This window comes from Coregonus lavaretus, assembly GCF_964263955.1.
Source record: "Coregonus lavaretus genome assembly, chromosome: 30".
NCBI classification, from domain to species: Eukaryota; Metazoa; Chordata; class Actinopteri; order Salmoniformes; family Salmonidae; genus Coregonus; species Coregonus lavaretus.
This window is the reverse complement of record NC_140017.1, coordinates 17,607,246-17,627,708: the sequence shown is the minus strand read 5'-3', so window position 1 is coordinate 17,627,708 and position 20,463 is coordinate 17,607,246. Positions and strand designations below refer to the sequence as shown.

The following is a 20,463-nucleotide window of genomic DNA, read 5'->3' as shown; positions in this document are numbered from 1 at the left end:
GGCAACAACATCTCCCCGGGGGCCCACTGTAGCAGCCCCCCCCCCAGCCAAATAACCCTTTCGTTTCTAGATAGCTCCTTTTTTTCTAAGAGTGTATATGCACCTTAGAAATTATTTGCACTGACGGCACACAAATTTACACACAAACACCCATAAACACATGCACTCAAACTCACACATTCAGTCAACGATGCTGTTCTAATATCTACTATTGATTCCACTACCCAATTTATATTTGTAAATACAGTCCATTATTACTACGCATACTACCTCTTATATTACTTCTACTACATGTTATTTTTGACCTGACTCTTTTCATTGTTATTATTGATTATTGATAAATGTACTGCAATGTTGAGGGAGCTAGCACATAAGCATTTCACTGCACCTTTTATACCTGCTGTAAACTGTGTATGTGACAAATACATTTGATTTGACTCATGTGGCTCTACTTCCGCTGTTGAAAGAAACTATTCTAGTGGTTCATCGGCTGCTCAGATGACCTTAAAAAAGATGCCACAAAGAACATCAACGTGGCACAATGTAGCGTGGGAAATGCTTAAACCTACAATCCTTAAAGGCTACATCAATTTGTGGACTTAGAAATTAATAATAAAAGCCCATTGATTCTTGAAGAATATAATTTATAAATGCCTCATGCGCTTAGTTAAATTGTCGTACCCCATCAGAACCCCAAATATAAGCTTGTTTTACTGGAATGTTTATAAACAATGTAAAAACCTCCAGAGTGGCGCAGTGGTCTAAGGCACTGCATCGCAGTGCTAGCTGTGCCACTAGAGATCCTGGTTCGTATCCAGGCTCTGTCGTAGCCGGCCGCGGCCGGGAGACCCATGGGGCGGCGCACAATTGGCCCAGTGTCGTCCAAGGTAGGGAAGGGAATGGCCGGCAGGGATGTAGCTCAGTTGGTTGAGCATGGCGTTTGCAACGCCAGGGTTGTGGGTTCGATTCCCACGGGGGGCCAGTATGAAAAAAATAATGTATGCACTCACTAACTGTAAGTCGCTCTGGATAAGAGTGTCTGCTAAATGACTAAAATGTAAACAAACCCTGTATAGCCTCAAAACATGGTTAAAACTATAATTTTTATATAATGGATGGTCGGTCCTTGCATCCACACCGACGGGAAAAATTTGGCGGGAAGTGAGCTGGCAACTGGAAGGTTGCTGGTATCAAATCCTAGATGCCATTGCCTGCCGTTATGCCCTTGAGCAAGGCAACAACATCTCCCCGGGGGCCCACTGTAGCAGCCCCCCCCCCCCCCCCCAGCCAAATAACCCTTTAGTTTCTAGATAGCTCCTTTTTTTCTAAGAGTGTATATGCACCTTAGAAATTATTTGCAAATTAATTAAATTTCAGTTGGACCTTGTGTGCAATTGACCAATAAAGTGATCTTAATACATTTGAGAGTGGTTATATTTCTCCAGGCCCATCGCTCAGCTTTTTACTAAAACAGAGGCAGGGTGTCCGCTTTGGTATTGTTTCAATTAAGGATTCTAGCTTTAAACAAGCTCAAATACCAATCTGTCTACAACACCCAATAGAATAAAAGCCAGGTGAATGTCAAAGTTGTTCATCCCAAATGACACACTTTTCCCTTTGTAGTACACTACTTTTGAACAGGACTCATAGGGCAATGTAGGGAATATGGTGCCATTGGGATACAACATTAATGGAGTCAAGGAAGTACAAAACATTTGGGGAGATTTGTTTGTCTTGTTTTTTGTTGTTGTTTATCATTAACATTTTTTGTAATAAAGAGTAATATAAAAAAGACATATCAATCAAGTTATTATGCATGGTGAAAGGTGCATTGTGGAGCACATTCATTGCATTATCACAGTTAATATGTTGCTGACTGTTTACATCACATCATATAAAAGGCTTATCAAGCCCCTCTTGATATGTATCCAATTCTCAATTTACGGAAATAAAGGAATTCCAATGATGTAACCCTTTTGAAACCTTTGCGTTTGCTTTCGATTGCGCTCCTCCTTCACTATAAAAGAAGACGGGCTTATCATTTGACATCACATTAAGGTGAGTAGACGTTCTGATTTATTTAACCTAACCTTCAATGTATGTATCCAATTAAATATAATTCACTATAGAATCTTATCTTCGAATCTTAAAATACAATTTCTCTATCTCAGGTTAGGTAAGGCAAGGTGCACTTCAGGTGACACTAAAATGCACTATAAAACATATATTATGTTGGTGGGAAGGGGGAAATGAGGTATGCTGGTGAATAGTAAACCTCACTAATCTAATTTGTTCAGTGTGGTTGAATCTCGAGCCGGTGTGGGAAAATATTTCTTTCCGACCTCAGAAGCCCACATAGGTCCCTCATTAAAATACGTTGGGTGCAATTTCACACATACCATGTGTGATTCCAGTCTAGTCATTCATGGTAAGACGCCAACTTGTAAGAATCCTAGAAAAGATTTAGGCTAAGTAATATAGCTAAGCTATATAGCTCAGAGATATTTGTTTCATTCATGCATATCGCTTTTGAGAAGTTACCATTGATGAAGGTGAGTGGTATCCCATGAAGATAGCCTACCTGTATCTCAGTTTAAGTGTGTAGGCCTAAGACTTATACATATACGAATAGTTGTTTAAAGGTAAGTCGTTATGATATGCATGATTCGCAAATTAATGTTCTTAATTTAATTCGCAACGAAAACAAATGTGTAACTTGATATTGGTGGGGTGGGGTGGGGTGGGGTGGGGGAGTTCGATATTGTATAACGTTCATAATATTAATTTAATTTAGTAAAACAAAGTCAATCACATTATCTAGGCTACATGACTCCATGTTTCGCTTTAGGTTTCCATTTCTCCGGTGGGCGTCAGCATCACTAGAAAAGGGAAGGCAAGGACTCTGGGTTTAGGAGTCAATATGATACCCTTTGTGGCATTGTGCAAATATTGTAAGTATTTCCTTTTTCTTCAACACATCTGACTTTAGCTTAGTTATAATGACAAATTGACTTGTGGTCAAAGTTCATAGCCTATATTTTTGTTTATTTGAAGAATTTGTAAAAATGCATTGTTTCAGGGAGTCCAGAAATACATTGAGCCTACTGTCAAAATAACAAGTACTGCATCACCTTATGGGGCAATGAAAATACAATAAAACATTTGATAATCTATGTCTAATTGCAAAACAATAACTTCTACTTTTGTGAAAACTTTTTGTTGAATTCCAACAACTTATTGGAAAGTAGAGAAGGAGATGTTGTTCAGGAACATTCTTAAAGTCATTCTAGATATAGTTTTGTGATTTTGGTGTGAAAACAAGAATAGCCTCACAGACTGCATGTCATTAATGTATGTTGCATCTACTTGAATAATATATCCCTCTGTAGCATTTTAAAAATATATATTTTTACATGATTTTTATATTGTAAGCCTGCAGGCCTATAAAACATTTACTTTTGCTCTTTTCCAGTTCCTGTCGCTATAGTTGTGATCATAGTTTTCAGTGTCAATGGATACATTGAGGATCCTCTTTTTGAGTGCCTGCAAGATTCAGACTATGCCGAACTCCTTGAAATTGTGGACAGAGGTCTTCCCTTCACAAAGACACCTCATCATATTGCCATCATCGGTGGTGGTATTGCTGGACTGACTGCAGCAAAGTTTCTGGAGGACGCAGGGCACAAGGTACAGTATCTTTCATAACATTTACTGTGTCAATGTCAACACAATTAATTACATTGACATATGCTAATTTACATATGATTGACATACTCAGAAAGGAATTTAGTGTCAGTATTGTAATTATCTGGTTATGACTAATAATAGGCCTACAGTGCAAAAGGGGGAAACTGATATCTTTTGTTTTTTTGAACAAGGTGACTTTAATAGAGGCGAGTGGTCGAATTGGAGGACGGGTGGAGACCTACAGAAATAGAAGAGAAGGATGGTATGCAGAGCTGGGTGCTATGAGGATCCCTAGCTTTCACAAGTGAGTAAGGCCTATTGTCCTACCACATGAAATAGGTAGCTACCTCTTATCCCCTATCTTCATATGTTATTGTTGAAAAGAGGTCAAGCATCCTATCTCAAATTAATCATTATTTGATACTGATGCATATCCTATAGAGTTGCATGAGAATGATAGCAAGTGTTTACTTTAACCATCAATACAAAGTTAACTATGGCATTTTTAATTCAACAGAATTCTTTTATCATTTACATCAAAAATGGGCCTTGGACTGAATCAATTTATCCAGGATGACATCAACACATATTACCATGTGAACGGGTTGCTGCAGAAAACATATAGAGTTAAAGAGAACCCAGACGTGCTGAACTATCCCTTGACTGACAAGGAAAGGGGAAAATCGGCTGGTCAGCTCTTCGACTTGGCCCTGTGGAAGGTGTGTGCAAAGGGAGGGGGGCTCCAAACACAGCATTAGACTCCTGTGGTGGAACACTGTGTAATGTTAAATGTTATATACATGTACAGTATGTGTCACATAACACAGTTAAAACAAATAAGTTATACAAATTATTTGTTGTAGATAAGGGATGATTTGAAGACAGCTGGCTGCGAGGCCACGTTGAGAAAATATGACTCGTACTCAGTCAAGGTAAGAAAACACTTGGTTGCTTATAGATAACCATCAGACAAGATCCATGATTATTGTCAGAGGCTAAATTGGTATGCACTTTGCCACTTTCCGTACTAGAAATGGGAATGAATATGTTTTTATATATCTTTATTCAGCCATTTTAATGATTGTTGTTTTCTGACAGGAGTATCTAGTGAAGGAGGGGAACCTGAGTCGTGGTGCCCTGCGCATGATTGGAGATATCCTGAATGAGAACAGCCTCTTCTACGCATCACTTACTGAGATGCTGTATATTCAGTCGGATATTAACGACAACACCGTGTAAGCACACCACTATGCACATATAATCAAATTAGACACCCCGCCCTATATCTAGTGTTTGTTAGTAGTGTATTAAAGTAGTGTAATGTTCTCTGTTTTTCAGCTATTACGAGATTACTGATGGGTTTGACCATTTACCAAGGGCATTTTACCAGGGCCTCAACTGCACCATCCTTCTCAACTCCAAGGTCCGACTCATCAGTCAAACCAGCAGCAACGTGACCGTAGCCTACCAGAACTGGCGCAATCCATCCTCCCTGACCAACCTCACAGTAGACTATGCCCTGGTGACAGCTACAGCGAAGGCCACCCTCTTCATGGACTTCCAACCCCGGCTGTCACCCCAGAAGATGGAGGCCCTGCGGTCCGTGCACTACGCCAGCTCCACCAAGGTGGTCCTCAGCTTCAGCGAGAGATTCTGGGAAAAGGAGGGCATCAAAGGGGGGAAGAGCATCACGGATCTCCCCTCTCGTTTCATCTACTACCCTAGCCACAGCTTCCCAGGCACGGCTGGGGGGGCTCTCCTGGCGTCCTACACCTGTTCCGATGACTCCACTCTGTTCCAGGGGGTGAGCGAGGATGAGCTGAAGGCCTTGGTGCTGGATGACCTGGTAAAGATCCATGGAGAGGCTATACGTCCTCTCTGCACTGGGGGGTTGGTGAAGAAGTGGGGGCTGGATCCCTTCAGTCTGGGGGCTTTTGCCATTTACACCCCTTACCAGCAGACGGACTACGCCGCGGACCTGTTCAGGAATGAGAGCAGGGTCCACTTTGCTGGGGAGCACACGGCCCTACCTCACGCTTGGATCGAGACTGCCATGAAATCTGCACTAAGGGCTGCCAGGAACATCAGTAACCTGGCATGATAGACATCTGGGGCCTGGGCACATCGATTGTATTTTGAATAGCTTGAGAAGCCATGATCGGAGGTTGAATGTTGACAAACTAAATGACGAAATCGGATGGCAAACCAAAAACAATTATTTTTTTATAACGTTGTTTAGTACTGTCTGATGATGCATTCGCTAGTATACATGTGTTCTGCTCTACTCAATATGAATGGCATAACATGATGAAAGGAGTGTTGATGAAATCTTCAGGGCACATTGTTCATACCTTTTTCCCTTTCTAACCTGTATTATTTTTGTGTGTACTGTTTTAAAATGGCCATTTTGTTACATAGTTTTATTTTCTACAATACTGTAGGCAATGTCAAATGATGTTGTCACACAGATGTTATAGAGATGTAATGAGCAGCACAGTGTTGGTATAGTTCTTGGGCCTACTTTTTAATTTGAATTTTAATAAAGCCGTATTGCAACCAAATACTTTGTGATTCTATATCATGTCCAATTTAGGCCTACCTCTTTAATAATTGTAATGTGGCATATCATCATCACCATTTTAGGCAATGCTGTTAAGGGTTCGAGGCATAAGGGAAAACATAACACACAGTTTTCTTACAAAATAGAACATTATAGTCTATTTCCCATAGTCCAGCTCCCATCAATGGGCACCCTTCTGAACCATCTGCGTGAACCGGTTGGTTATAGACAAGGTAGTGTCAATGAAGCGGTCAACACAGCTCACGAGGCAAGTCTCTGTCCGTGAATCCAGTTTTGAACTCGGGCTCCCCTCCATGCACTTGTCCCAGCAGACATCTGTGAAGTTATGCACCTTCAAAAGAAGCAATGAATCAGCTAAGTCAACTTCCGTGTGGAGGTTTAAAACAGAAATATATGATTTCGTAATCAACTCGCAATTCAGTTTGTCCCTTCTGAGAACACGTTTGATGGTGTAATAAAATAACAAATGCAGGACACAGTTCAGAATACAGTTCATGTAGCTAGCGTTAGCTAGCAAGCTAACTAGCTAACTTCATTGCATAGCTGCTGCTGTATGTAGCAAAGATACCTACCTGGGCCTGAAACTGCGCTTTCTGTTGTTCAATTGCGATCATCCTTTGGAGCTCTGAAGCATCAGCCTTTTCTGAAGAATTTATGTCAAAGCCGTCCATTGCAGTATCAGGGATTGGTTACAGTCGGGTTAATTCAACTGGTAGAGCTGAGAATGACCTTCTATGTAGGCTCGTGCGTTTGTTGCTCAGTGGTTTGTTGTGGGTTTGCGCCGGTACTAAGATAATTGACTAACACATGAGTCTTGACTCTCCAATATTTTCAATGTTCAGACTTTCATGTAAGTAAGGCCACCCATTTTTTAAAGCCACAATATGTAACTTTTTGGCCGATTTGACCAAATTCACATAGAGTTGTGAGTTATAGATCTATAATTCTAAGAAGTCTATGAAGCGGTAGATCTCTTCTATGTGCGATATTTCTATGCTTCCCCTACTAAAATTGTTTTTTCTTTTACTTTTGGTTTTGTACACCATCTTCAAACAGATGAAAATACAATATTTTTTAGAAATGGAAAATATATTTCACAGCGGTTTAGATGTTACTATACTTCTACACTATACTTGCTTGTTTTGTCACATAAACTGAAATTAGGCGAACTATTCAAATCTTTGCAAACAGGAAATGGCAGAGTGTTTTCTGCATATTGCACCTTTAATAAAACAATCTAATGGGTAGATTCTGTTAAGGGGATAGTTCACCCAAATTACAAATTGGTAACTTACCCTGTAAGCAGTATATGGACAAGGTATGGAATTTGAGGCACAAATCCAATGCAAGTCAATGGTACATACAGTATATCAGCATTTTCACAGTGGTGGAAAAAGTACCCAATTGTCATACTTGACTAAAAGTAAAGATACCTTCATAGAAAATGACTCAAGTAAAAGTGAAAGTCACACAGTAAAATACTACTTGAGTAAAAGTCTAAAAGTATTTGGTTTTAAATATACTTAAGTGTCAAATTCATTATATGAAGCAAACCAGATGGAACCATTTACTTGTTGTTTTTTTATTTACGGAAAGCCAGGGGCACACTCCAACACAAATTTTACAAACGAAGCATGTGTGTTTAGTGAGTCTGCCAGATCAGAGGCAGTAGGGATGACCAGGGATGTTCTCTTGATAGGTACGTGAATTGGACCATTTTCCTGTCCTGCTAAGCATTCAAAATGTAACGAGTACTTTTGGGTGTCAGGGAAAATGTATGGAGTAAAAAGTACATTATTTCCTTTAGGAATGTGGTGAAGTAAAAGTAAAAGTTGTCAAAAATATAAATAGTAAAGTAAAGTACAGATGTCCCAGAAAACGACTTAAATAGTACTTTAAAGTATTTTTACTTAAGTATTTACACCCCTGCATTTTCGCGCACCAACCAAAAGTATCTCAAAATGGATTGTGTAACTCAATGAAGTTACTTATTGAGGATTTCGATATGAGGTAAGGAAATGCAGAAATAGGTACCATTGACTTGCATTGGATTTGTGCCACAAATGCTTTTTTTTGTTGAAACAGTGTCCAGGTAAACAAAACCAAAGCATTGATTGCTGTCGTACCTTGTCCATAGACTGCTTAAATGGTAAGGAAACCAATATGTCATTGTGTACTTTGGGTGAACTGTCCCTTTAATATAATCACTGCTATCTATTCAGATTAAAGGGGTAATCTGCAGTTGCTATATCCATTTTTGGATTTATAAATGAATGCTGTGCGGTGGTGTACCCATTGATTTTTTTAAATAATATAATTTATAAATGTCTATTGAGCTTAGTTCAACTATTGTACCCATCAGAACCCAAAATATGTTTTACTCCAATATTTGTAAACAAAGTAAATGTAATCAAACACTGTACAGCCTCAAAACATAGTTCAAACTATACATTTGATATCATGGATGGTCAGTCTTTGCAACCGTAGCTCTGTCTATGAATTTGAGAGTGGTTAAATATCTCTAGTCCCAAACCTAAGCTTTTTACCGAAACAGTGGCGGGGATTTCGCTTTGTTGTTGTTTCAACTGCGGATTGTCACTTTAAGATTGACCATTGCAAATGTTTTAAAACCTAACTCATTATTAGTCCTGCCCAGGGATGTAGTCTAGTAAAACAGGATTTGGCCTAGTTCAAAATTGAATTCAGAGTCATGTTTAGTATTATCCTCAGGTAGTATAAGTATTTATAATCTTTCTTGAATGCAGGCTTTCTACAGGAGTTGTCAATGTCTGGGACCAGATGCAGACCTTGGGGTCAACATGTTTTTATAATACATTTGGGAACATATTGTAATTTGCAGTCTTCTATTTTTGCAGATCAACATTGTCCATAAAGTTTGCTCAAAATTGATGTATGTTTCTTATACTTTATTTTTGGAAATAATCTATTAAACCAAGATCAAGCAAACATTGCATAATTGTTTGGATTAAAATGAAGTTTATGTGGCACATGCGAATAAGACGAAGAAGCATCCGAAGTCTACTATCACCCAGTCCTTATAAACTCTTGATCACAGTGGACAAAACATCAACTACATCCGGGTAAGATTTGTGTGACCTTGGTTGGTTAATCGTCATGGCGGCCATCGTCAGGATAAGTTCTGTCTGCCATAGAGGTGTCCAACGTAGGTGTCTTTGTGTGTAATTTTCTGTTAATTCCACAATTGTGTGTATTTCATATCGTTGTTCTTGATAATGACAGGTTTTTGTCCAAAGTAACGTTGTACATATCGTAATTTGCTAGTAGCTAGCCAGCTAATGTTAGCTGATGGATGAGCAAGGCAACGACTTTTCAAGTTCATAGTGACTTCACCTAGTCGGCTCGGGGATTCGAACCAGCGATCTTTTGGTTACTGGCCCAACGCTCTTAATCGCTAGGCTTCCTGCGCGAGCTGTCACTGACATCAATAGCCGGCTTCACTCTTCATTGAATCGGACCTGTTTACGCATCTCGGAAAGTAGCCTGAAGCAGCTAAAATGATCAACCTCGATTCTAAACTCTTCATATCAGTTTTAGGCCTCATGCTTGGTAGGAACTAAGGCCATCTCAACATAATCTATCACTTTCCAAAATATTATATATACATTTTAGGCTGTTCTAACCCCTATAAATCCCACATACTGTGGCATGAATCCAATTCATCCATACTCCTAGGTCTTTGGCTGCCTATACTTCAATTCCTCGAATAGTTGCCATTACCTTATGTGACCTCTAGTTCAAATCAAATCAAATCAAATTTTATTGGCCACATGCGCAGAATACAACAGGTGCAGACATTACAGTGAAATGCTTACTTACAGCCCTTAACCAACAGTGCATTTATTTTAAACAAAAAAAGTAAAAATAAAACAACAACAAAAAAAGTGTTGAGAAAAAAAGAGCAGAAGTAAAATAAAATAACAGTAGGGAGGCTATATATACAGGGGGGTACCGGTGCAGAGTCAATGTGCGGGGGCACCGGCTAGTTGAAGTAATATGTACATGTGGGTAGAGTTAAAGTGACTATGCATAAATAATTAAGAGTAGCAGTAGCGTAAAAGGATGGGGTGGGGGGGCAGTGCAAATAGTCTGGGTAGCCATGATTAGCTGTTCAGGAGTCTTATGGCTTGGGGGTAGAAGCTGTTGAGAAGTATTTTGGACCTAGACTTGGCACTCCAGTACCGCTTGCCGTGCGGTAGCAGAGAGAACAGTCTATGACTAGGGTGGCTGGAGTCTTTGACAATTTTGAGGGCCTTCCTCTGACACCGCCTGGTATAGAGGTCCTGGATGGCAGGAAGCTTGGCCCCAGTGATATACTGGGCCGTACGCACTACCCTCTGTAGTGCCTTGCGGTCGGAGGCCAAGCAGTTGCCATACCAGGCGGTGATGCAACCAGTCAGGATGCTCTCGATGGTGTAGCTGTAGAATTTTTTGAGGATCTGAGGACCCATGCCAAATCTTTTCAGTCTCCTGAGGGGGAATAGGCTTTGTCGTGCCCTCTTCACGACTGTCTTGGTGTGTTTGGACCATGATAGTTCGTTGGTGATGTGGACACCAAGGAACTTGAAGCTCTCAACCTGTTCCACTACAGCCCCGTCGATGAGAATGGGGGCGTGCTCAGTCCTCTTTTTTTTCCTGTAGTCCACAATCATCTCCTTTGTCTTGGTCACGTTGAGGGAGAGGTTGTTGTCCTGGCACCACACGGTATACTACCGACCTCTAGTTGTAGGTATACTACTTTTAACAACTACCAAGACAAGATGCACACAAACAAGTTACCCTAAAAAAAACGTACACACCAGATAGGCTACCCCTGATTGCTGACAACCACATAACAAATGGAATGGTTTATTCATGATACTCCTTACAGTTTGAGGGAAGAAAGACTCATCCTCTGATTAAATAAAGGCCTATGTGTAATAATATTCACATTTTGGAACAGAGCCATGTGTGAACAACTGACTACATTACAGTATAGCCTAACCCTTATTGTTTTTGTTGTTGCTTTGCCTTATTTTATAGCCTACTTATAATTTAACAATAAATATTGTGATATAGTTCATGACACTGATTTCTCGTCTTCTCCCGACAGCTCTGTTTTATCGCAGCTCTCTCCTCGCACGACCCCTGGTCGCACAGCAAAAGGACCAAGACCGGCCCTACCCGTTGACAGCTAGGATTCATGGATCCTCATCTCTCTCTGGTTTGTTGTTCCCACGATATAATAGCTTTGCTGATAGCCTACAGTTTGCTTGTAGCACTAAAATATGAATAATGGGCTATATGTGTTGCCTAAGATTAATACCAGTCCTACCAGAACACTGTGGCCATTGTATGTTTTTGTGAATTTTATGACTCCTTAAAGTAATCAATGTTCAGGCTAGGCTACATGTTATGTAAGGTAATAGTGGTAGGCCTATATTATGATTAGAGCCTACAGCCCTACACCTAAAGGGGATTCAAGTATTTTCTTGCTCTCTCTTGTACACTGAACTGTATCGTGTAAGAAGGACTTGAGAGAGGGGGGTTAAGTCATTTATTGGCAGGGAGCCGGTTAGTGACGTCCCCACTGGCATGTTGTTTGTGTGGTTGGTACATAATTAGTGCCCCAAGTGGCAGGCCAGGGACATTTTCAACAGGTTGACTGAGAGTTGAAAAGTAGGTTAGTGGGTCACGGCACTCCGTTTGAGAGGGACTATATGGTCTTTTAGATCAATAACATTCATTATTTTCTCAGAACCAGGTTAGTCAACACATGGCATGATGTTTGAACTGTGATATCTAGTGAAACTTGAGAACATAAGCAACAACTTACGAGAGCTGGCCACAGGAGGTTGGTGGCACCTTAATTGGGGAGGATGGGCTCGTGGTAATGGCTGGAGCGGAATCAGTGGAATGGTGTCAAAAACATCATACACATGGTTTCCATGTGTTTGATGCCGTTCCCTCCATTATTATGAGCCGTCCTCCCCTCGGCAATCTCCACTGGAGCTGGTGTGTATAGTAGAACCTCAAAGATATAAACCTCAGTTAGAAACTGACTGGGACAATTGTTAAACGCAACAACAACAAAAATCTGTAGGCTAACAGACAAACCTAATTGCTTCTATGTGCTAAAAACATGTCAGAGATTTCTAGTAGGCCTATCTGGCTAACGGGTTATAAAATACATGTAAATGAACTGTTTTCAATGATGAGTCTTTGTTTAAATGATTATCCGCCTCTCTCCACAAGAGGTTAGTTCTGCATGTGGATGTATGATTGAATGTTTAGTTATTTGCCCTTTTGCAGCCGGCTCTGGGTCCAAAGCTGCCTCCCTGCATTGGACAGGAGAGCGTGTGGTGAGCGTACTGCTGCTGGCCATGGGGCCTGCTGCCTACTACTTCCCCGGCCCTGCTGTTGACTACTCACTGGCTGCTATCCTCACCCTGCATGGCCACTGGTAAGACAAGAGTTTCCCCTCTAAAAATGGTTACGGTAATTGGTTTAAAGGGCACTGGCCTGCTGTCTCACTTCCTTATTCTGGTTAAATATTTTTCCTTTCATATTTACACTTAAACAATCATTTCCGGACAACAACAAAACATTACTGGTGGTGACTACAGTTGGAAGCTTTTATGAAAGAAAATAGTGAATAGAATAGACAAGTGGTTGGGATAACCAACCAAGTCTATGTCCACTACATTTCTGCTCATGCAAAAACAGTTTTGTGCTTTCATTTACGAGAGCTTTTTGAAGAGGTGGGCTTAGTGTCACCCTGGGGCACTGTGCCATAGCTAGACCACTGACTAAATGAATGTGGCAGGTTTAAAGTACAAATCCTAGTCATGTGTGGTGTTAATACCCCTTAGGTTTTAGTGTTGGGTACTTGGATATCCTCAAGGCATGTCACTCTAATGAAAACCAGTTAATTCCCAGTTGTCAAGCTTGTCGCTGAGGAGTTGAAATGCACGCTCATATATATATATATTTTGAACATCAAGATGACGCTTAAGAATGCTGGTCATGTGTAATACACCATGGGTTTTCCATGTGCTACTTTTGTTAAGTGAAGACATTTTTAAAACCGCACTCCACATATGTTCCAGGAGATCAGTACCATTTCACTTTGCCTGACTTGCTAAGGCTGTGTGAGTGCCGCTATTCTCAACTGGAGTCATGAAATACCATTGTCCAGTTAACTGAGGAACACTATGAGCACGCCTACAAAGCTCTTAGTCCTCCAAGGCCACTGCTATGTAAATAAGATTGGCTTATCTCTTTAGGCACTATAAGGATTTCACCATTCCTTATCCCTTAATGCTTACAGTTCTGTTTGTTCTCAATGTAATGGTATTGCTTCCGTCCCTCTCCTTGCCTCGAACCAGGGACCCTCTGAACACATCAACAACAGTCACCCACAAAGCATCGTTACCTGTCTCTCCACAAAAGCCGCAGCCCTTACAGAGCAAGGGAAACTACTACTTCTGGGTCTTAGAGCGACGTCATTGATTGAACGCTACTAGCGCGCACCGCTAACTAGCTAGCCATTTCACATGGGCTACATAAACCGGACAAGACACCCCACCCTGTAGTCTAAACAAAGAATAGCCTAAGGTTACATGATGGTGCCTTGAGCTGTTGGTGTGTTCCTCAAGGTCTTAGTGGCTCCTTGGTGGGTCTTCAGCCATTCAGATTATGCATTTGTCCACTTCCCTCTCCCTAACATTACCCTGGGGAAGTCAATGAATGTATGTCCCGTCATGATTATGAAGTCAAGATGGATATGACCAGTGGCGTAGTGGAGGGTTAACGCCAATGTTCCCTCTAAGCTGCGTGTAGTAGCCCCGAGACTGCTGCGCAGCTCCCCCAGGACTGCACGCAGAAATATCAGCCCACAGAGAGAAGCACAAGATTAAACTTCACTCAACTTTCTAGAGCAGTGGTCACCAACCGGTCGATTGTGATCGACTGGTCGATCGCCAAGGCATTCCTAGTCGATCGCCAAACATTTATGTAAAAAACCCAACGGTAAAGCCTTGTGCTCTTTTTTTCTATAATTTTTTTCCTCTGGCTGTTGGTGGTAGGTGCACCCGATTCAGCTGTCCTGCGTGCCGGGTAGGTGAACTGTTGCCATTTTGAACCATTTCATGTCTGAAGGTACATACTCTGCCTTCCCGGCTGGCCCGGAGAGCAAATAAAGTGCACTATAGGTTTACCGCTGGCCAATCAGATGGCTCAGATTACCGTGTCTGCAGTAATAATATAATAATATGCCATTTAGCAGACGCTTTTATCCAAAGCGACTTACAGTCATGTGCGCATACATTTTTACGTATGGGTGGTCCCGGGGGTGGAACCCACTACCTTGGCGTTACAAGCGCCATGCTCTACCAATTGAGCTACAGAGGACCACAGTAACGTAACAGGCATTAAAACAAAGCTACAGCAAAGTTGACAGATTTCAAAACGTTTCAAACCATGACTAGAGAGAGGCTGTCAACGAAGACAGCAAAGAGCTGCTGTTTTTATGAGTGAGTTCATGTTTAAGTTGGGGGGCCAGTATGAAAATGTTTTTGTTTTTTTCACCTTTATTTAACCAGGTAAGCCAGTTGAGAACAAGTTCTCATTTACAACTGCGACCTGGCCAAGATAAAGCAAAGCAGTGCGATTAAAAACAACAACACAGAGTTACATATGGGGTAAAACAAAACAAAGTAAAAAATGCCACAGAAAATATATATACAGTGTGTGCAAATGTAGCAAGTTATGGAAGTAAGGCAATAAATAGGCCATAGTGCAAAATAATTACAATGAGTATTAACACTGGAATGATAGATGTGCAAGAGATGTGCAAATAGAGATACTGGGGTGCAAATGAGCAAAATAAATAACAATATGGGGATGAGGTAGTTGAGTGGGCTAATTTCAGGAGGGCTGTCTGGATAAGAGCGTCTGCTAAATGACTAAAATGTAAATTCTTACTCAGCACTGTCAACACTTTGTATTCAACACTTTGCACGTTCTTCCTATTTCCACTCAGTGCTACAACAAGCACTGCAGCAATAATGAATGAGTAGGAAAGTGTGTCTATAGGCTTGCGTTATTATTAGCAGCTTGGGTTTTTTTAATAATCAAGGAATATTTCACTTTCTCTGTTCATAGGAGTAACAACATGAATTTGTGCATGAGGCAGAAATAATGCGGTGCGACTCGATTTTTGCCATCAGCTGGAAGACTGTTCCTTTGGTCAGTGTCAGTGGAGGAAAGGGAGAGCAGAGGGATGTTGAGAGGCGGACCCTCAGTCTGCTGTTCTCTCCCTCCACTGAGACTGACCATCAGATGCAGGCACCGTCAGCCCAGTAAAATAAAAAGCAAATAATGTAAATGTATGCTCACTCAGCTGTGCCTCACAAGTAATACGACAACGGATCTATTTCCGGTGGGATCATATTGCCTACCTCAATTTTTTTTAATGGCCCGAACAACAATGCATTGGCAATGCCAATATGTGGTGGTGATGTATTCGGCCTATAGCTTGCTGCACAAATCTCATTGCTACAGTACTGTTTTTAATTGGTTAAAGTTGCATAGGCTTACATTTTTTGTCATGTAAAAAAAACAAATCTCAGTGGTAGATCTCGGCTTGAATTTTGACTCAGTGATCTTGACTCAAAGGTTGGTGACCACCGTTCTAGAATTGTCCCTGTTAACACTATCAACATTTCCCTTTACTGTGGCAATTGTGATCGAATCAACGCAATATTAGCAACAAACCGAAACAAAACAAACTATGCAAGAGATTTTGTTGTAGGCAGAATGCATCGGAGTAGGATTCTATTGCATTTTCTTTAGTCATTTTAGCAGACACTCTTATCCAGAGCGACTTACAGGAGCAATTAGGGTTAAGTGCCTTGCTCAAGGGCACATCGACAGATTTTTCACCTAGTCGGCTCGGGGATTAGAACCAGCGACCTTTCGGTTACTGGCACAACGCTCTTAACCACTAAGCTACCTACTGACACGCACTACTCAGCCCGGTGCGGCATAAACAATTATAGTTGCAGTAGGCCTATATGCAAATAGCCCATTGCCATATGGATCTGTGCCATTTACTTTGAACTCTACTGTGTTTACAGCATGAGCGGTTATAAGTAGATGCGCTTGTTTTGAGATCAAATCGAGAGCTGCATGTAGCCACGTGTGCACATTTTGTTCATATCCTTTGCTAGTTAGTGAGTTATTAGCCCAGTTATAGATAAGTTGTAGTCCGCATAAGAAGAGTGATTGCTTCCTACAAGAGCACAAAACGTGTACATTTCTAGACATATTTGAAAAGCCAGTCAGGTAAAGAGCTTTTTTTGGTCTTAAAGGGGCAGTGTTGTATTTTGAGACGGGCTTGAATAAGCTAAGTAGCCAATAGGCAGAGGGTAGCATAATTTGTCTGATTCTCTAATAATGGAATGGGAATAATGCATTTGATTTGTAAAGTGGTTTCTTGCATCAAACACAACATTTTCAGTCACCTCCTTGTCTGAAGGACAAGTGGATAAACAGGTTAATGTCAAGCCCTGCGTGATTTTTTCTCTCTCAAAAGTCTAATTGAATGTAGGCCTACATTGAACACCACACATTGGCTGCTACTGTAGGCTGAATGGTAGAACAGATATTTCCATGTTAAAATGTTATGGGGTGCATTTTCTCCATTGTTTTTGATGGTAGGCCACTCTGGTAGGCCTACATTATGATCAAATAGCCACAGTAGCCTACTAGGCCACTGTTAACACTAACTTAAAGTGGGTACAGCCTCAGTGTTCACAGTAAACGCACGCTGGATGTTGCACAGAATTTTCACAACGTTCAAGTTTGCGCTCAGCAGTCCTGGAATTTGCTCAGTGCCCCCAAAAATTTTAGTGAACCTTTGTTAACACTGTTTAGCCACTTTTTTTGTTGCCCTAGCATTTACCCACCTTTTGCGCAAAATTGCATTGAAAGTATAGGGAGCGTTACTTAGATGGGTAAACTGTGATCGCGGTGAGCTATTTGATGTTTTTAGCAGTACATCACTGGCTATTACGTAATATTGTGGTTTTAAGCAGTCTCATAAGTTTCTTGTATTGTCTTCTCTCTCCAGGGGGATTTTACAAGTCTTAACGGACTATGTTCATGGAGAACCGAAGATCAAGTTGGCCAACGCAGGCCTCTTCCTATTGTCGACTGTCACCTTTGCCGGTCTCTGCTACTTCAACTACAACGATGTAGGCATTTGCAAAGCGGTGGCCCTATTATGGAGCAAATGAATGGACTGAGGTTTGGGATGGGTGGCGTGGGCACTGGGACATCAGCCATCTTGTTCTGGTATGATTGTAAACATTCAAGGGATTATATGTACATTTCTATAAATATATAATTTCACAATATTACAGTGATTCACAAGTGTTGTAATTCATGTCGAGTCAGGCTTTTTTGGGGAGGGAAAAAAATGATTTTTTTGCAAGTTCTGGAGGTTTGTGTTGGGCGTCAACAGGTCTGTTTCTGGCATGTTAATGATCTGCTCCTGTTGATTTGTTGATATGGACTAAACTAAATATGTCGTCCTTCTGACCCCTACCAAACACGCATACACATGCTGCTGTGTTTGCTGCCGTTAGTTAAATGTTATACGGTTAACTTTTACCTGGGGCCTGTTAAAGAGGGTGCAATTTTACAGAACGCTTCGATAGAAATGCATTTTGTAGAACAGATATGGTAATCTTATGTAGAAATGCATTGGGAAAAAGACAATTCCCTATTCTATCTTCCCCTCACTGAGTTCACTCCTGTTATCAAACTAATAGTCCAAACACTTGTGTAATGCTTATTATCTGAGGAGGTATCGACAGTGATTTACATATTTGTCCTTAATTTCAAATCCAGTATGGCAAATGACTTAATCTCTTCTGTACTAACTTAATTTATTATGTAGACATTGCATTTTTATTTGTGGGATAATTGTGGTATGTTTTGTGTCTGTCACCAATCTGTAAATACCAGCTAGTGCCCTTCAAGACCATTGCAGTCAGATTTGATTGACAGGAGCAAATGGGTGTGACCACTAGCAGTATTTACAACCCCGTAGCCATACTGTTCTGGACTTTAGGGGTCTGTTCAGAAGGGGTGTGATGTTATAAAACATTCAGATATGCATTTTGTAGAACAGATATGATTTGTCATGCAGAATTGGGCATCACCGCAGCTCTATTCATTTCAAACTGCAACATTCTGAACATTTCACCTCACTGAGCACATCCCAAGTTGAGCATGTAGAAGAGAAGCCATTCTGATCTGTACACCACTGTGCTTCCTCCTGTACCAGCCCTGTTTAAGTTCTCAGTCAATAATATCCAATGACAATATCCTGGTTTTGTAATAATGTGCATAATTTACTTACACAGCTGTGCCTGGCATCACTCTTGCTTGAGTATTTAGCATAGTACACTGTGCATGTTGTTGGCAGGAATTTAACTTTCCATGTATCTTTTCAAGTGTATGTATGAACAGCTGCTAAGCGTCAACAAGTCAAGTACAGCTGGCATCAAATATTAAGTCAAGTCAACATAGAGAGTGCAAGCACTTGGTCAAAATGGCAGAGCTTTATTTTTGTACTGTTGGGAGTGTCGGCTGAAACAAGTAGTAGTTGTCAATGTTAAATATCCAAGAAAGATGAAGGTATTGATCGTTGTCCTCATACTACTCATAAATGTCTGAAAGCTTAACCTCTTAAGGATCGGACCCTTTTTTTTTTCAATTTTCGCCTGAAATTACATACCCAAATCTAACTGCCTGTAGCTCAGGACCTGAAACAAGGATATGCATATTCTTGATCCCATTTGAAAGGAAACACTGAAGTTTGTGGAAATGTGAAATTAATGTAGGAGAATAACACATTCGATCTGGTAAAAGATAATACAAACAAAATAACATGCGTTTTCTTTTTTTTCTTCATCTTTGAAATGCAAGAGAAAGTCCACAATATAATATTGCAGTTTAGGTGCAATTTAGATTTTGGCCACTAGATGGCAGCAGTGTGTGCAACGTTTCAGATCGATCCAGTGAAGCATTGCAATACTGGACTATTTTGTATCAAGTCTGCCCAAATGTGCTGAATTGGTCAATTGATACATTTAAGTACATAACTATAGAGAACATACAAAAATGATATGGTAATATAAAATGTACATTTACACACTCCCAGGAATGTCATACATGATGGATCATTAGCTTATACACTAACTTTCACACATCTAGATGGCCGGGTGGGGTGGGTGTGGAGCCAGAGACAGCAGGGGTTCAAACTGTAGAACCCAGTTCCTACATTTGAATATAAAAATTGATTTTATCAAACAAAACTATGCTACATTTTATCTCTGGGACCCTTAGGATGACAAATCAGAGCAAGATTACTAAATGTAAGTGCATTATTTACCTTTAGAGGTGAATGTATCAAACCAGTTGCCGTGATAAGTTTGTTGTTGTTGTGCACTCTCCTTAAAACAATAGCATGGTATTTTTTCACTGTAATAGCCACTGTAAATTGGACAGTGCAGTTAGATTAACAAGAATTTAAGCTTCCTGCCCATATAAGACATGTCTATGTCCTGGAAAGTTTGCTGCTACTTACAACAGTCATGCTAATCACATTAGCGCACGTTAGCTCAACCGTCCCATATATGGGATACCGATCCCGTAGAGGTTAAATGGCTTTCAAAATTCAACTGTGTTTTGTCTTTTTATTAGGGCTCGTCGATTTATACGTCACCAATCCGTTCAGTCAGATTGTTACGCACAAATTAGCTTTGGAAAGAATGCACCTTAAGCCTCTTCAGAATAAAGTGGATATTATGGATTGTGTTAAGGTTACGGATTTCTGTTTATTTATTAAATCAGTTTAATACAGAGTAGATATGATCAGATACAGAGGATGGTAGACTACACACAAATGTAGAAAGTGTCTGTCCGTGAGGAAGTATTCTGATGGTTTTGAGCAAGTGGATTATTCATTAACATTTCTCATTAGTAACTTGAACGACGTGTACACAGACTTCTTGTGTGAGCTGTGCAACTGACTTGAAGTACTGCAAATATTAGTGTAATCAATAAACTCGTAACTGTTCAGTAAACCACTTTATAATGGGTTT

General features: G+C 40.6%; 3 protein-coding genes across 4 annotated transcripts; 2 read left to right on the top strand and 1 right to left on the bottom strand.

Annotated features, from left to right (window-relative positions):
* Nucleotides 1-2,546: 2,546 nt before the first annotated feature.
* Nucleotides 2,547-6,096, top strand: LOC311105768 (L-amino-acid oxidase-like; the record flags this gene model as incomplete). Its single annotated transcript, XM_084147973.1, has 8 exons — nt 2,547-2,552; nt 2,849-2,951; nt 3,473-3,687; nt 3,879-3,991; nt 4,205-4,406; nt 4,551-4,619; nt 4,786-4,922; nt 5,026-6,096. 8 exons carry the CDS (start codon nt 2,547-2,549, stop codon nt 5,786-5,788), a joined length of 1,608 nt encoding a protein of 535 aa, XP_084004099.1. The 3' UTR covers nt 5,789-6,096.
* A 94-nt stretch (nt 6,097-6,190) lies between these two features.
* LOC311106046 (mitochondrial import inner membrane translocase subunit Tim8 A-like) lies at nt 6,191-7,025 on the bottom strand. Its single transcript, XM_084148325.1, has 2 exons — nt 6,841-7,025; nt 6,191-6,599 (listed from the first exon to the last, which is right to left on the bottom strand). The coding sequence occupies exons 1-2, from the start codon at nt 6,937-6,939 to the stop codon at nt 6,429-6,431; spliced, it is 270 nt and encodes an 89-aa protein (XP_084004451.1). The 5' UTR covers nt 6,940-7,025; the 3' UTR covers nt 6,191-6,428.
* Nucleotides 7,026-9,379: 2,354 nt separating this feature from the next.
* On the top strand, nt 9,380-20,176 carry LOC311105939 (succinate dehydrogenase [ubiquinone] cytochrome b small subunit B, mitochondrial-like). 2 transcript variants are annotated; one of them, XM_084148174.1, is made up of 4 exons: nt 9,380-9,452; nt 11,400-11,510; nt 12,599-12,749; nt 17,421-20,176. In XM_084148174.1, exons 1-4 carry the CDS (start codon nt 9,404-9,406, stop codon nt 17,584-17,586), a joined length of 477 nt encoding a protein of 158 aa, XP_084004300.1. In that variant the 5' UTR covers nt 9,380-9,403; the 3' UTR covers nt 17,587-20,176. The 2 variants fall into 2 exon arrangements, with proteins under 2 accessions (XP_084004300.1, XP_084004299.1); XM_084148173.1 differs by having other exon boundaries at nt 9,387-9,464; nt 17,421-19,250.
* The last annotated feature ends 287 nt before the right edge of the window (nt 20,177-20,463 follow it).

Excerpts from the sequence above, each read along its gene's own strand:
- LOC311105939 (XM_084148173.1), top strand. The coding sequence starts at position 9,404 with ATGGCGGCCATCGTCAGGATAAGTTCTGTCTGCCATAGAGGTGTCCAA. Across the intron at positions 9,465-11,399 it reads TGTCCAACGTAGGTGTCTTT|CTCTGTTTTATCGCAGCTCT; the intron begins GTGTGTAATTTT and ends TTCTCCCGACAG. Across the intron at positions 11,511-12,598 it reads TGGATCCTCATCTCTCTCTG|CCGGCTCTGGGTCCAAAGCT; the intron begins GTTTGTTGTTCC and ends GCCCTTTTGCAG.
- LOC311106046 (XM_084148325.1), bottom strand. The coding sequence starts at position 6,939 with ATGGACGGCTTTGACATAAATTCTTCAGAAAAGGCTGATGCTTCAGAG. Across the intron at positions 6,600-6,840 it reads AAGCGCAGTTTCAGGCCCAG|GTGCATAACTTCACAGATGT; the intron begins GTAGGTATCTTT and ends CTTCTTTTGAAG.